Consider the following 13,698-nt stretch of genomic DNA (forward strand, 5'->3'; position numbering starts at 1 on the left):
AACAGAATCGTTTTTTTATGTAAAAAAGAAATGTGGTGTGGGAAATGCAGAATCGACACAATTGCAAAAAAAAAAAATTAATTTTATGTAGGTTGTCTTGATATTTCTCTCAAATTTTGCTGATTAGTTTTTATTTAAGTACAGATAAGTTTTAAGAAAATTTATAATTTTAAGAAATAATGAATTACGTAAAATAAAAAATAATTCAAATTATAACTAAAATAACAAAAAATATGTCTCCTTATTTTTGTTTGACACCATAAAATTGCATAGAAATATAGAGAGAAGGAATGAAAGAACGAAAGAAAGAGGGAGAAAGAGAAAGGTATTATGCACTACTCGCTGGTGTATACGACTGTCGCACCTGATTTTTTAAGGAAAACGAATTGAAAGAATATGGCAACACAATGACACATTCAAAGCTCTAAAGCTTATTCACAAAAGCGCAACGTAAACTTTTTCAATGGTGAAGAAATGTGCAGGGGAGCGAACACTTAGTTAGAGCCCGCCTAAAAGTATGCAATTAATACTTAGGCTGTTCACGATAAGGTGGTTATCGGGTTATGTGGTTATGTGATTAAGTAAACAACTACAAAATGCGGTATGACAAAATAACCAACTTTGACCAACCTAAGCCCTTGTTTACAGATTATGTGGTTGTTTGCTTATTTCCAATGTTAGAAAGTCGTTGGAATTTTACTAAATGGCAGCACAAAAAAAAAAATACAACTAAGCGAGTGGCATTTCCATTTAGATTTTCTTTTTTCTCATTGGAAAATCTGCTATTAACTTCTGTTTTTTGTTTACAATCAGCAAATTAGAACCGAAATAAAAAGCATCACGAAGCATCAAAAAATAGGAGATGAGCGAATTGGCATTTGCTGACGCGCAGCATTTGTAAAAATCTCCATCGTCAAAGCAACAAAGCACAGAACATTTTCTCGCCAATGAATAGATTTCGGAACATGGAGTTCATCTCCCCGTCTACTACAGATGATTAAAGTTATATCCTCTAACAGTTCTTCTAATACTTCATCCGTTGCATTGTGACACTGTTCAGGGCGCAAGATGTCTGCAAATTTTATACAAAGAATTTTTTGAACGCTTAAAATTCGGATTTTTTAATAAGCACACACCTTCAATAAAGTCCATTTCCTGAATAGCAGAACTTATTTTAAATTCCATTATTTTGCTTTTTAAACTTTGTTTAGGCATTTTATAAGTAGGAATTTCATTGAACTAAAATTCTAAACAATGAACAGCTGTTTGTGTAAAAATAAGCAAATAACCATACATAGGATGTTCACGGAGCATAGAGGTTATTTTTAATCTAATAATCACATAACCCGATAACCACCTTACCGTGAACAGCCTAACTTTTTTCTTACGCCAAAAAATATGCAACAATTCAACTCCCCATAAACGTACTTAGTGCAAGCACAATTCTCACCCAAAACTAATTTGCATACAAAATTATGTTACAGATTTTCATGCCTAATTATTCGGTTTTTCGATTCTTACGGTTTTTTTCTTACGGTTTTACTATAACTTTTTTTCAGTTAGGTCCCGCAGCAAAATCCCTATCTTCTCCAAGCCTGCCGTAAGGAACTTCGTTCCAAAAGTGGTTTTTTTATGCCAAATTGACAGTTTTCAACCAATCAAAAAGATCGTGGGATATTGTATAGTAAATATATTCAACAACACTCAATTTAATTTAAAGTCGATCGGTCAATTTCTCGTTGAGTTATGATGTCAGCAATTTTGAAAAATGTCGTTTCGAGATAAACTCGTTTAAAGTTTCACTGATATACACGCGGATGAAGTTTTACTTCTTAGTGATATTCCAAGAAATGCATATCATTTTGTATGAAAGAAAACTAGAAAATTTAAATTCACATTTTATAAATTGATTATAATTTATTATATTCCCGAGCACGCCTTTGCCAACAAGTCGTCTTTTCGCGACGGTGGCAAAAGCTAAAAATCATATATTGCACAACTTTCTGGTGCTTCTCGCAAAAATCGATATGTTTTCACGAGCATACGTATACATACATACATATTTACGCATGTTTGTAGGCGAAGCTGCTACAGCGGCAAGGGGTGACAATCGGTGGCCATTACTTTACTTATGCCATAGAAATTCTATTGCTACGAATATGGAAATGACAACGAAATAATGCAAATATGCATATTTCTAAAAGTCATTAATTTCTTTGAAGAAATGAAAGGAATGAATGATCCTGAGAAGTATAGCCTTAACTTTTCAACGGCCAACGAAGAGCATTTCAACCAAAAGGAATTTATTCATTAAAATCACTACTCAGAAGTCGTTTTATCCGTTGTAAGCGAACGATTTTCAAAGAAACATCATTTCTAATAAGCCACAAGACAAAATTAGAAATGAACTTCTTAAACCTCATGCCAGCAATAAAGGGATGTTAAACTTATTCCAGTGTGAGAGCGCCTCAAAATTAGCGTTTTTTATAACATTTTCTATTCTGGCCAGATTGAACAAAATAACAATTTTTGGGCATTTATCAACCCAATACCCAACATTTAGTACGAATAAAAATTACTAAATAGTGTTTATTTATTATATGGAGAAACTATTTAAATCTTTTTAAAGAATATTATAACAACTGACTTTTGTCCTTTCAATACCCAATAATAGGATTTAAGCTTGTTAGCTCTCAATCATTAAACGTTTTTAATCATTTTCACTTGAAAATAAAACTATGATGCTTCAAATTACAAACGTGTCATCAAATATCTTTAAATTTCACAAATTTACTTAATATTCATTGTTTTACATTTTTTATAAGTGGTCTTGAACGTTGCAACAAATCCCTCCGTTTACACATTTTTTTGGTAAGATTCCAATCTGGCCATCGCTCGTTTCCAATTGATAAACGTCAAAACCTACTGAACTCGATTAACTGTCAAAGTTCAGTAGGTTTTGACGTTTAGCAATTGCTCTCTCACTGGAAGAGGAGTTAAACATTTCTTTATCTCTTCCTCACGCTGTCAGATAAAACGATATACCTCGCCATCGCGGGTCGATTTCCAAAAAATAGACCAACGCAGGGTATTTCAACAAAAGGGCACATAAAATAGTTGAGATTTCGCAGAAATGAAAGACAAAGGAAAGAAAAAGCAGTATAACTTCAATAATGAACAAGCATACAAACATACATATACGCAGCAGCAGCAAGGAAAGAGGTAACAATCGGCGATCCATTGTACTTTTCTTTCATGCATAACCAAACCATAATTAGGACAACGCAATTCAAGCGTCAATGGTGGTGTTGGTGGTAAGCGCTTCAAAAGTGACGACGAGCACGTAGGTTCGAATCCCAACAGAATTTATTTTTAATTGAATATGTGATCTTATTTTATAATAACTCATTTTAAATATATAAAAGATTTACCTAAACATTATGATGATATTTTCATGATTCATACGCAATGTACGAATGTAAGCAATTTCGTTTTGCCGTCGGCATTTCAATTTCTCATGCTTCAATTTTTGCTTTCAACCAAGAAATCGCTTGTTTGTATGTATGTACATATGTGCAATATATGGCTTTGCGTTTTGCTGTCGGCATTTCCATATTAACATGCAAAAGTAATTACGTATTTCATTGTTTCGTTTTGGCCCAATTTTGTATATTAAGACAAGTCACAATTAATGCGCCAAAATCAAATATATTATATATTCATATGTAAACATGTTTTAAACTTTACATAAAATTGAAGTGTCAATAATTGCGCCAATTTTCATAAAGTGGGAAATTTTGCGCGAATAAGACGTGTGCGGGTTAAGTCGTGAATATTACTTACATTAATTAATTTGAAAGTGCCGAAAAATGCGAAACGAAATTTCAATAAATTGATGTAAATTTACTTATATTTTCATTTATATTTAATTGTCAATAAATTTTTTAAAAATTATGTGCCCTAGTTGTCCATTTTTTATTTTCCCACACATTTCAGCCGATTTTTGTATAGAAATTTGACCGGCGTAAAAGCAAAATGCGAAACAATCATACATACATATACATATTATGTCGTTTGCGTCTGTATGTTTGCGAAAGCAAATGTTCTACAAAAGCTTATTTCTATACTTAAACAAAATTATTAGAACCATCGTATGTTTCTTATGTACATGCATAACCAAACCATACTTAAGTCAGAATATTATCACAGAAATATACATAATATACATATACATAATATTGCTGTGATAAATTTAATTTCTATTAGTAAGAAAAATATTTATTTGCATAGTATACGATGTTAAAAGGTATACATCTTCTATCCTATCTTGTGTATCTGCACATGCTCATATGAGTGAATGTATACGCATGTGAGGGTTCAGAAATTTTTCATCACTTATCAATATCCTTATTAGATGTGCGCGCATTGACTTGTTCATACATTCATATATATGTACTTATATGTACATATATTTGCATACATTGCCGAATAATGCACAAGCATACAAACATACATATGCGTACACATAGGCGAAGCTGCTACAGCGGAAAGGGGTGACAATCGGCGGCCATTACTTTACTTATGCCATAGAACTTCTATTGCTACGAATATGGAAATGACAACGAAATAATGCATATATGCATATTTCTAAATGTCATTAATTTCTTTGAAGAAATGAATGATCCTGAGAGGTATAGTCTTAACTTTTCAGCGGCCAACGCAGAGCGTTTCAACCAAAAGGAATTCATTCATTTAAATCACCACTCAAAAGTCGTTTTATCCGTTGTAAGCGAATGATTTTCGAAGAAACATCATTTCTAATATGCCACAAGACAAAATTAGAAATGAACTTCTTAACCTCACGCTGTAAGATAAAACGAAAATACTTCGTCATCGTGGGTCGATTTCCAAAAAATGTAAATGCGTACTTCACAGGATCATTTCTTAGTGAAGTATAGTCTTAATTTTTCAAAGACCAACGCAGGGTATTTCAACAAAAGGGCACATAAAATAGTTGAGAAGTCGCAGAAATGAAAGAAAGGAAAAGGCAGTAAAGAAAGAAAAAGCAGTATAACTTCAATAATGAACAAGCATACAAACATACATATGCGCAGCAGCAGCAGCAGCAAGGAAAGAGGTAACAATCGGCGATCCATTGTATATTTCTTTCATGCATAACCAAACCATAATTAGGACAACGCAATACGGGAGTCAATGGTGGTGTTGCTGGTAAGCGCTTCAAAAGTTACGACGAGCACGTAGGTACGTAGGTTCGAATCCCAACAGAATTTATTTTTAATTGAATATGTCACCAACCAAAAATTGAAACATTGTTCTACAAAAACAACAACGGCATAAGCATGGCAACATTGTCTTGTTGGTAGAAAAGTCGAGCTGTGCCGAAAGAAACGAACAAACGATCGCCGATTGTCACCGCTTCGCTTGCTGCTCGAACATCTTCGCAGACAAGGTTGCGTAGATTCATATTGAGCAAGGTTGTGCAACTTGAATCTATCGCAACCTTTTCCGAACTCGTATAAGAAGTATAACTTCAAAAAAATAGATTTTTTAAAAGTACAGCTGGTACAGCTCCTTAATAAGAACGGTTCTTCCTAAATCTGCGTTAAAGTTTTCTTCAGTATACTATGTACATTGTCTTGCTCAATTTCTTGTTAGACTTCACTGAAACCTTTTCTTCTACTTCGAAGACTATATTTTGGTGATAAGCGTTGCTACGCTCTATTTGCTTTGCAGAAATATCCTTGCTTTTTAGCAAGGACCGAATTGTGTCTGACCTAAATTACGACTCGATATCGCAGTATATGGTTTTACCTTTGGGCAAAATATTTACCTATAACTTGACGAATGTTTACTTATATGTATTCTGTGATCAAATTGAAATGTGAATTTTTATTTTTATACTTCACGGATTTTTCGAATCGGTTTTTTCTGTAAGTAAGTAGTACTGTTAGTGACATCTATGCTAAATTTCACGTCGAATTATTCATAAGTATTTGAGATACACGTCGTTTTGTGAGGCTCTATAAGTAAATTTTTCCATTTGTACTTTGTCTGAATTTATTGAACAAAGAAGTGCGATAATGCACCTTCTCATATTGCATTGGTAATTCGTGATAATTTCGCCACACTTTCAACTAATATCGTGGCGCAACCACCGCATTCGCATGATTTACCTTCGTGTAACTTCTGGCTATTCAGTAAATTCATTTGACCATTCCGAGGACACCCTTTTGACTCAATTGAGGATATAAAAGCCAAGTGCTATGATTACTGGAAAATCGTTGGCATAAGTGTATTGCAGCGGGAGGGGATTACTTAGAAGGAAATGAAATGTACAAAATTCACTTTTCAATTTAATCACATTAGTAGATATGTCAATGATAGCCCGTGATGCTACTGGTTGAATCAGCGAACACTTGGAAAACTTCTCTACTGCTGGTAGGAAATGTTGAAAGAATTTCTAAATAGAATAATTCTCCTACATCCGAGGGTATAGCTGAAACACCCAATTATTGCTTCTTTAGGTGTTTATTATATTTCGCTTTTACAAAAATATCTCTCATTATCTAGTCATCTTGAATAGGTGCCAAAACCGGTAATGTGTGGCATTTATTACAACTTCTTTTGTTAACGTTGGGAGTGTCTTCCAGTCATTAAAAATTATTTCATGCCGATGTTTTTTTTAGCGTGAAGAACACGTGAAAAATTTCAATTGTTCAACAAAAAATTATGTAAAATATTATTATCTAAAAAAATGGAAAAAATATCTAGTATGATGTAGCACGAACATTTTTCTTTGACTTCACAAAATTTCATCGAGTTATTTCTAGTAGTTTATGAGAAAATAATTTTTCAATTTTATAGTGCACTAAATTTAAACCTTCAATAACTTTAACAAAAAATATAATTTTGACGAAAAATTTATATCACGGGATATGCGCCTTATCCCCTTCCTAATGAACTGGTAATTTTCAAAATCGGTGATTTTGCGAAATTTTCATGGACCACTTGACTTGGTTTGACCCTTATACTAAAAAAAATTAATGTTCGTTATGAGGGTATGAGCGACTCTTCGAATATTATTTGATTTCTGAAGTAATTCAGAGGCTTGTCCAGAGCTTCAATCGCATGAGTTAGAGAGATAATTCATTCTTTATTCAAAATATTTAGCCCGAACGATGGCTAATAGTTCCCTTTCATTGGTCGCGTAGTTTACCACTTTGAAATCATTGTTATGGGTCCGTTTCCTTGAGATGGTACTGTCAGTTGAAGAGGCATCCGCAGTCAAAACAAATGGTTTTGCATAATCCGGATAATGAAGAACTATGTCTTCAGAAGCAATGTTATTTCTGAGTTTGTCGAACGCAGCCATTTGAATCCCGCCATATAACGCGTTGATATTTTTCGAACGGTATTTGCTAATACTCCCGCGCTCAACTTTGAACTGGTTTGAAGCGAAATCTTTGTAAAACTTCTGTAGTAAGTGAGATCTATAAAAGATCTTAATTGAAATAAGTTTATAGGTTGTTTGAAAACTCTAAATGCTTTAACTTTATCTGGGCTAGTTTTTGTACCCTCTTCTGTGATGATAAATCGTAAGAACTCTACACTTTCTTTAAAAAATTGTGACTTTTGCTTTGACATCCTCAAATAGATGTGGTAGAAGCTCTTCAATACTTGACCCACATGTTGTATTTGGTCTCTATCCGTCTTGGTGAAAACTATGACGTCATTGACATAAACATAACAGGTCTTTCCAATCATGTCACGTGGAGCATCGTATATGGCTCGTTTAAAAATGTTAGGGACATTTCTCTAACCAAATAATAAATTCGTATTTTCCTCCGTTTAAATTATTATTACTTCAACTTGTCATTTTCTGCTAACAATTTGATGTCACCGTGACTTCAGGTCAAGGGTTGCAAAGTACTTAGCCTTTCCAAGGTTTGATAATATCACACTGCTACTCGGCATGTCGTACTTGTCTGCGAGAGTATTGGAATTAAACATTCTGAAATGTACTACCAACCGTTTATTGGGCCCATACGGGGTTCATATAGGATCTGGTCGATTAATGCCTTTTTTTTAGTAAATCCTTCAATTCTTATTTCACGAAATCTGGTTTATTGTAGTCCGTGCGAATGGTGGCGACATTGGCATTGAAATTAGATCAGCAACCGCTTCCAAGTCTTTTGTCATCATTTGTAGAAAGTCCGCGCGAGCATTACGTAGAAATTCGATATTTTCAATTTTAGTGAAATTAGCTCATGTACCGCGCTTGATCGGTGTAAAAAGTCATTGTGGTTTTATTTGTGAGAAGCGTGAGATTTTTCTCAACCTCCTCCTAAAATTTAATGATTGACAATGAACCCTGTCTCTTGTCAAGTAGATGTAGTGTTCGCTTGTCAGAGTACGTGAAATCCATACTGAAAAATTAAGGTCCGTTGTGAAAGATGCTAAAACTGCATCAGCCGCTCACATAATTCTGTTGCGAATGATAAGATTAGCTTGGTAGTGTTTTGAACCAATATTAGCTTGGCAGTATGTGAACATTTGTGCTTTAAAAATGCCATTGCTGCCTGTCGCCAGTAAATATATTGTTCATGTCATACATCGAACTCTGGACCTTCGTGACATTCGATTTCGGATATAATTTATGTTGGTTCGTAGGTCTTGATTTCAGGGTCTGTCATTACTAAAGAGTGAACGTAAGTCCAAGGGGCGTTCCAAAGTAAACAGGACTTTTTGAATCCCATCTATATGACGGTGCGTTAGAATCTGCTATCTTTATCGATTGTCCAGTGAGAATTTCATAACATTTCATCGATTGGAAGTGAAGTTATTGCGTTTTAAGTGTCAGTATGTTTGTGTTATCGGTGCGAAAATAAGCTTCGAACAAAGAGCCAACATTAAATTTTGTTTTAAAATTGGTAAAACTTTTACCGAAACGTTTCAATTGATGAAACAAGTTTATGGCGATTATTGCCAAAAATCACATTTTAACTATTAATCACTCTCCGTAATCACCTGATATGGCTCCGTGCGACTTCTTCCTTTTCGGAAAAATGCATTTGTCCATGAAAGGAAAGCGTTATGTAGACGTAGAGGTCATTCAAAAGGCTTGCACCGGCATACTGGCGGCCATACCGGCCAACGAGTTAAAACACTCGTTCGATATGCTATTGGATCGTGCAGAAAGCTGTATTGAAGCAGAAGGACACTATTTTGAATTAAATAAATTGATTTTGCCGAAAAACTATTTGTTCTGTTTTTTTTTTATAAAGTCCTGTTTACTTTGGAACACACCTTGTAAAAGGGTACATGGTGCTCGGTGTTTAGATCAAATAGTAGGCAGAAAGCGAAGGTTCATCGCAAAACAATAAAATATTTCACCTTTTTCTTTAATTGTTTTTTTAAATTACTTTAGAGGTAGCGACGGTGATGTCGGCTATTATTACTATTGTATTGAGTTGCACCTGATGGTCGATGGCTATTGTAAGACGTTGAATTCCAGTTCCCGTCATAAAGTTCATTTGGTCCGTCCGCGACCAAATTCATACTGCGTGGATTGCAGTTTGGCATTTCAAAAAATTTACTTAAGTAGTTAACTATTGTTAACTTGTACATTTACCTAATTAAATTTGCAATTTTCAAGGTTTGAAGTATTAATTCCTTACTTTTAAAGTGTTCGTTCTTTCTTTTTGGCGAATACTATTATATCATGGATGTAAACATAGCTGTAGCTATATTTATATTTTGGCAAATTGTCATAAAATTTTTGCAGGTATGAGTGACTGCTTTCAATTATTTGATTATGTCGTTGCTTACTATGTCTTATATTTGGCAATATATTAGTTTCATTTTTCCTAGTGCTGGCCAAAAAATATCTTCAAAGGTGTGTGAAAATTTAATCGTCCCAGCAACCGATTTTACCTACAGATTTTTTCGTTCAAAATTGGGTACCTTATCGGAGTTGATTGAATAAAATTCTTATTAAAGTATAAATCTTTGTGTCTCCGCGCCTTGTTTTAAATTCGTGATAATGCAACGAAGACCAAAAAATGAATATAGTAAGAAATGTCGCCATAAATTGTGTGAGAATCTGATACTTCCTTCCTACATTTCGTTGCATTTTATTTGGAGAGTGGTTTTCTTGGAAGTCACCAGGTCTATTTTGGTAATTAACTTGTCTTGAATATAATGATTGGTCCGCCTCCATCAAGGTCGGTGGTTATTAAAATAAGTATTAAATTGATTTCTAAATCCTAGCAAAGTATTAGCCTAGTATTAGTATTATTTTGCGTGTAATTATAGTTATTGGGAGGGCATAAGAGTTTTTGAGGCAACGATTTGGTTGACGACAAAATCATGTGGGTCGAAGTTTTGTTTAGGTGATCAAGAATACGTTAGTACGGAGTGAAAGACTCTGCTGTTAATGCTCATGATTCATTCTGTAGGCCACATTGTCTAAATGAATGACACAGATGAAGGGCTTGAGGCGAAGTTGTCGCTTCACGCATGCTTAAAGAACCAAGTAAATAGTCTTTTAGCCAATTAATGTGTCGAGGGCTTTGTCGTTGAATTCGTCAAAGGCCGTATGGACTCTTTACTTAAGTCAAGACATGTCATTTTGTTTAGCATATAGGAAACCTTTCCCATGGTATACGTTTTGGTAAAACGTCGGGATATCTTCGTGGCGATAGGCCAGGGTGGTCAATTGGTATTCAAAAGTGCCTATTTCCATTTTGTCCGAATAATGCATAATAAATAATTTTTGAATTTGTGTCCATTCGGCATCGTCGACTATTTTACGTGCAATCGTATGTAATATGAAAAAATACATAGGGGTGTACTTCACTCCATCATATGCTTTAAAAATCCCGTCAACGCTCTTAGTCGTCCTGAGAATTCCCTAAGCCTTTTGACCATGCCAGAAATTTTGTCCACTTTGCTTATATTATGTATGTACGTTCAATGTAATGCTGTGGTCAGTTTCGTTAAAATCAGTTTCATTTTGTGTGCTTATCTTTGCAACTCCCCTCTGACTGTTGTGTTTGCTAACGTGGGATTAGGGGTTAGCTTTGACCGTAATCTATTCTTATCTGATTCAAGTGCTCTATTAACTCTTCTGCTGTGTCCGGCATTTTGCAGCAACATATACTGTCTATATTCTGGAATACTATAATAAAAACTATATATTCTGTAAAATTTTATGAACAGTAAAGATTTCTTACAACAATTTTATCTGTTTCTTTTTATAGTAACCATTATCTTTTTCAGTTATAACCTTTTAAAAAAAAATTGTGTTCCTTGTTTCTTACAAACTTTTTGTTTTAAACCACTTAGCCTTTTGATTTGCGGCTTTTGACGTTTGTTTAATACTTGTTTTGTTTGTACTGCTCACTCGCGTAGGCTTCTTTTAGATTTTTGGCTTTTTACTACTTTGATGGTAGTTTTTATAAGAAAATAGTTATTCGGGAGCTATGCTCCTTTATTGAAACCTTACATACTTGACCTGCTTTTTACAATTCTTTCTGAATCCATATAAAAACTCCTGTATCGTAGTTGGTTATTAGTTCCAACTGAGTTCCGATCAGACAGTGAGTAGTTGGAAGAACTAGTTATAGGTGATTTACCTTGGGCCACTAGGATCTTTTGACTGCGCGTAAGCCGGTAACGAGGACTTGAAAAGATCTCATGAGTAAGAAAAAATAATAGCACCACTAGCACTCTTTCCCGTTCTACAACTGGTGAGACTGAAGTATCTAACATTGATATCTTATCTGTCTTGCAGTTTCCTCCCCTTCTATTTGGCCAGGCACCCAAACTAGTGTATTAATTAAAAAACTCGATGTCGTTGAGTGCCACAATGGAAACTAAACTCAAACCTACAATCAGCGAGTTCAAAGCAGATTTAAGCGCCATACTATCGGACTGAATACTCACTCTGAAGGAGATTGCGCTTCGGAGTGGTCATCTAATGTTACCTTAATTGCAGACATTTTCGCCTAAAAAAGCCGAGAAAGATCATCACTCCTTACAGCAATTTATTTTCATCTAGACCAGAATGTTCTCATAGAACATGTTTTCCGGGCTCCGTGACTCACTGATCCAAGTATTCTAAAATGATGTCAAAGTGTGAGTCTGGGGGCAACTTTCGCGACCATATACCTTCCGGTTATGTCCACGGGTGATATACTTGTATGCAAAGAAATAAGTGGCATATTTGGTGTGCTTTGTAGTGCTGTGCACATACATATGTATTAATGAGAACCGCACGTGGAACTTTCAGCTGTTTTTTCGCGAGCTCCTTTCACCACAAAAATACAAAAGTATGGTATATTATGGTTTTGTATAAAATAAGGATCAATCAATGGCCATTTTTTTCACCCATTCATTTGGTTACAATGCTGATGTAAGTTAGCCATGGCCTGTCCCAATACACAAAGTTTTTGTAATTCTTTTCTATCCTATGTTCGAAGCTTTCGGTTGAGATTTAAACTATTGTAATAAATCAATCTATAATATCCTTGACAGACGGCAGCGCTAATCAGGATTAACTGCGCACAAACAGCTATACGAGTTTGAAACTCTCGTAAACTGCTGATTGTCATTTTTATAATATTTTCAATGAAAATGGATAGAATATAAACGTTGCCGTTGTTTTCCGACCAATGTTTACAAAACGATTTTTTATTACAAAAGCATATTGTGTTACACGTCACACGTTATTTTTAAAACTGCATCATAACATAAAACTTCTTGTCTTATTATTGAAAATTTTAAAAACACTGTCAGTGTTGCTTGTTTTTCATTCATATTAGATTAAAATTGACCATTTTTAGCAATATTGCCAACGAAATTCAGCTAACTCTCTAAAATTTTGAGGATTAAATGGGAGTTAGGAACGGAGTTATCTTCACTAACTTTTTAATTAATCCGGATTAAGGCAGTTGATCCGGATTAACTCTGCCGTCTGTCAATACTATAAGTTCTCGTGAATACCATTAATCGACAAACTATAAAGGTCCACATTAAGATATAATACAAAACTGTAATAGGTTATAGGGAATCCTATCCCATAAACCCCTTAAGCTAAATCAACCAAACTTACTGAAAACCAGACTTCAGCTCCTCTTTATAATTGTACACTTCGAAAATAGTTGAAATCAGATGGTAACCAAGATTACCTCTCTTAAAGCTGTTATCTTGAAAACTACTAAAAGTGTAATTGAAAACTACTAAAAGTGTAATTGAAGTGGATGCTACAACAATTCGAACTTTAATTCATGGATTTTACCAATTGTCAAAATGCTCTTGTGTATTTTCTTGATGAAAAATAATTTTTTCTCCTGCAAACCGAGTCTTTGTTCACGACTTTTTCCTTCAACTGGTCCATAAGTATGCGATAATATTCAGAATTAATTGTTTTACCAGTTTGCAAGTAATCCACAAACAAAATTCTTCGCCCATCCCAAAAAGCTGATGCCATAACTTTCTTGGCCTATTTCCGGACACGAATTCGGTTCGAAGCCGAACAACCAGGTTCACACCACTCTTTAGGTTCTTATTTTGATTCAGGATCATGGTGATAGACCCAAGTCTCATCCATAGTGATAAATCGTCGCACAAAATCCACTTTTGAAACGCTCCAAATATTGCTGAATGCAGCACCCA

The 13,698-nt window shown here is 34.5% G+C and overlaps 1 protein-coding gene and 1 pseudogene across 1 annotated transcript; both read right to left on the bottom strand.

Annotated features, from left to right (window-relative positions):
- Nucleotides 1-800: 800 nt before the first annotated feature.
- On the bottom strand, nt 801-1,371 carry LOC120779755. The gene is made up of 2 exons (XM_040112137.1): nt 1,137-1,371; nt 801-1,072 (listed from the first exon to the last, which is right to left on the bottom strand). The coding sequence occupies exons 1-2, from the start codon at nt 1,213-1,215 to the stop codon at nt 849-851; spliced, it is 303 nt and encodes a 100-aa protein (XP_039968071.1). The 5' UTR covers nt 1,216-1,371; the 3' UTR covers nt 801-848.
- Nucleotides 1,372-4,759: 3,388 nt separating this feature from the next.
- Nucleotides 4,760-4,962, bottom strand: LOC120779957 (annotated as a pseudogene).
- Between the last annotated feature and the right edge of the window lie 8,736 nt (nt 4,963-13,698).

Source organism: Bactrocera tryoni, unplaced genomic scaffold, assembly GCF_016617805.1.
Source record: "Bactrocera tryoni isolate S06 unplaced genomic scaffold, CSIRO_BtryS06_freeze2 scaffold_11, whole genome shotgun sequence".
Lineage (NCBI taxonomy): Eukaryota > Metazoa > Arthropoda > Insecta > Diptera > Tephritidae > Bactrocera > Bactrocera tryoni.

Coding starts and splice junctions, on each gene's coding strand:
- LOC120779755 (XM_040112137.1), bottom strand. CDS start 1,215: ATGCCTAAACAAAGTTTAAAAAGCAAAATAATGGAATTTAAAATAAGT. Junction 1,073..1,136: donor GGAAATGGACTTTATTGAAG/GTGTGTGCTTAT, acceptor TAAAATTTGCAG/ACATCTTGCGCCCTGAACAG.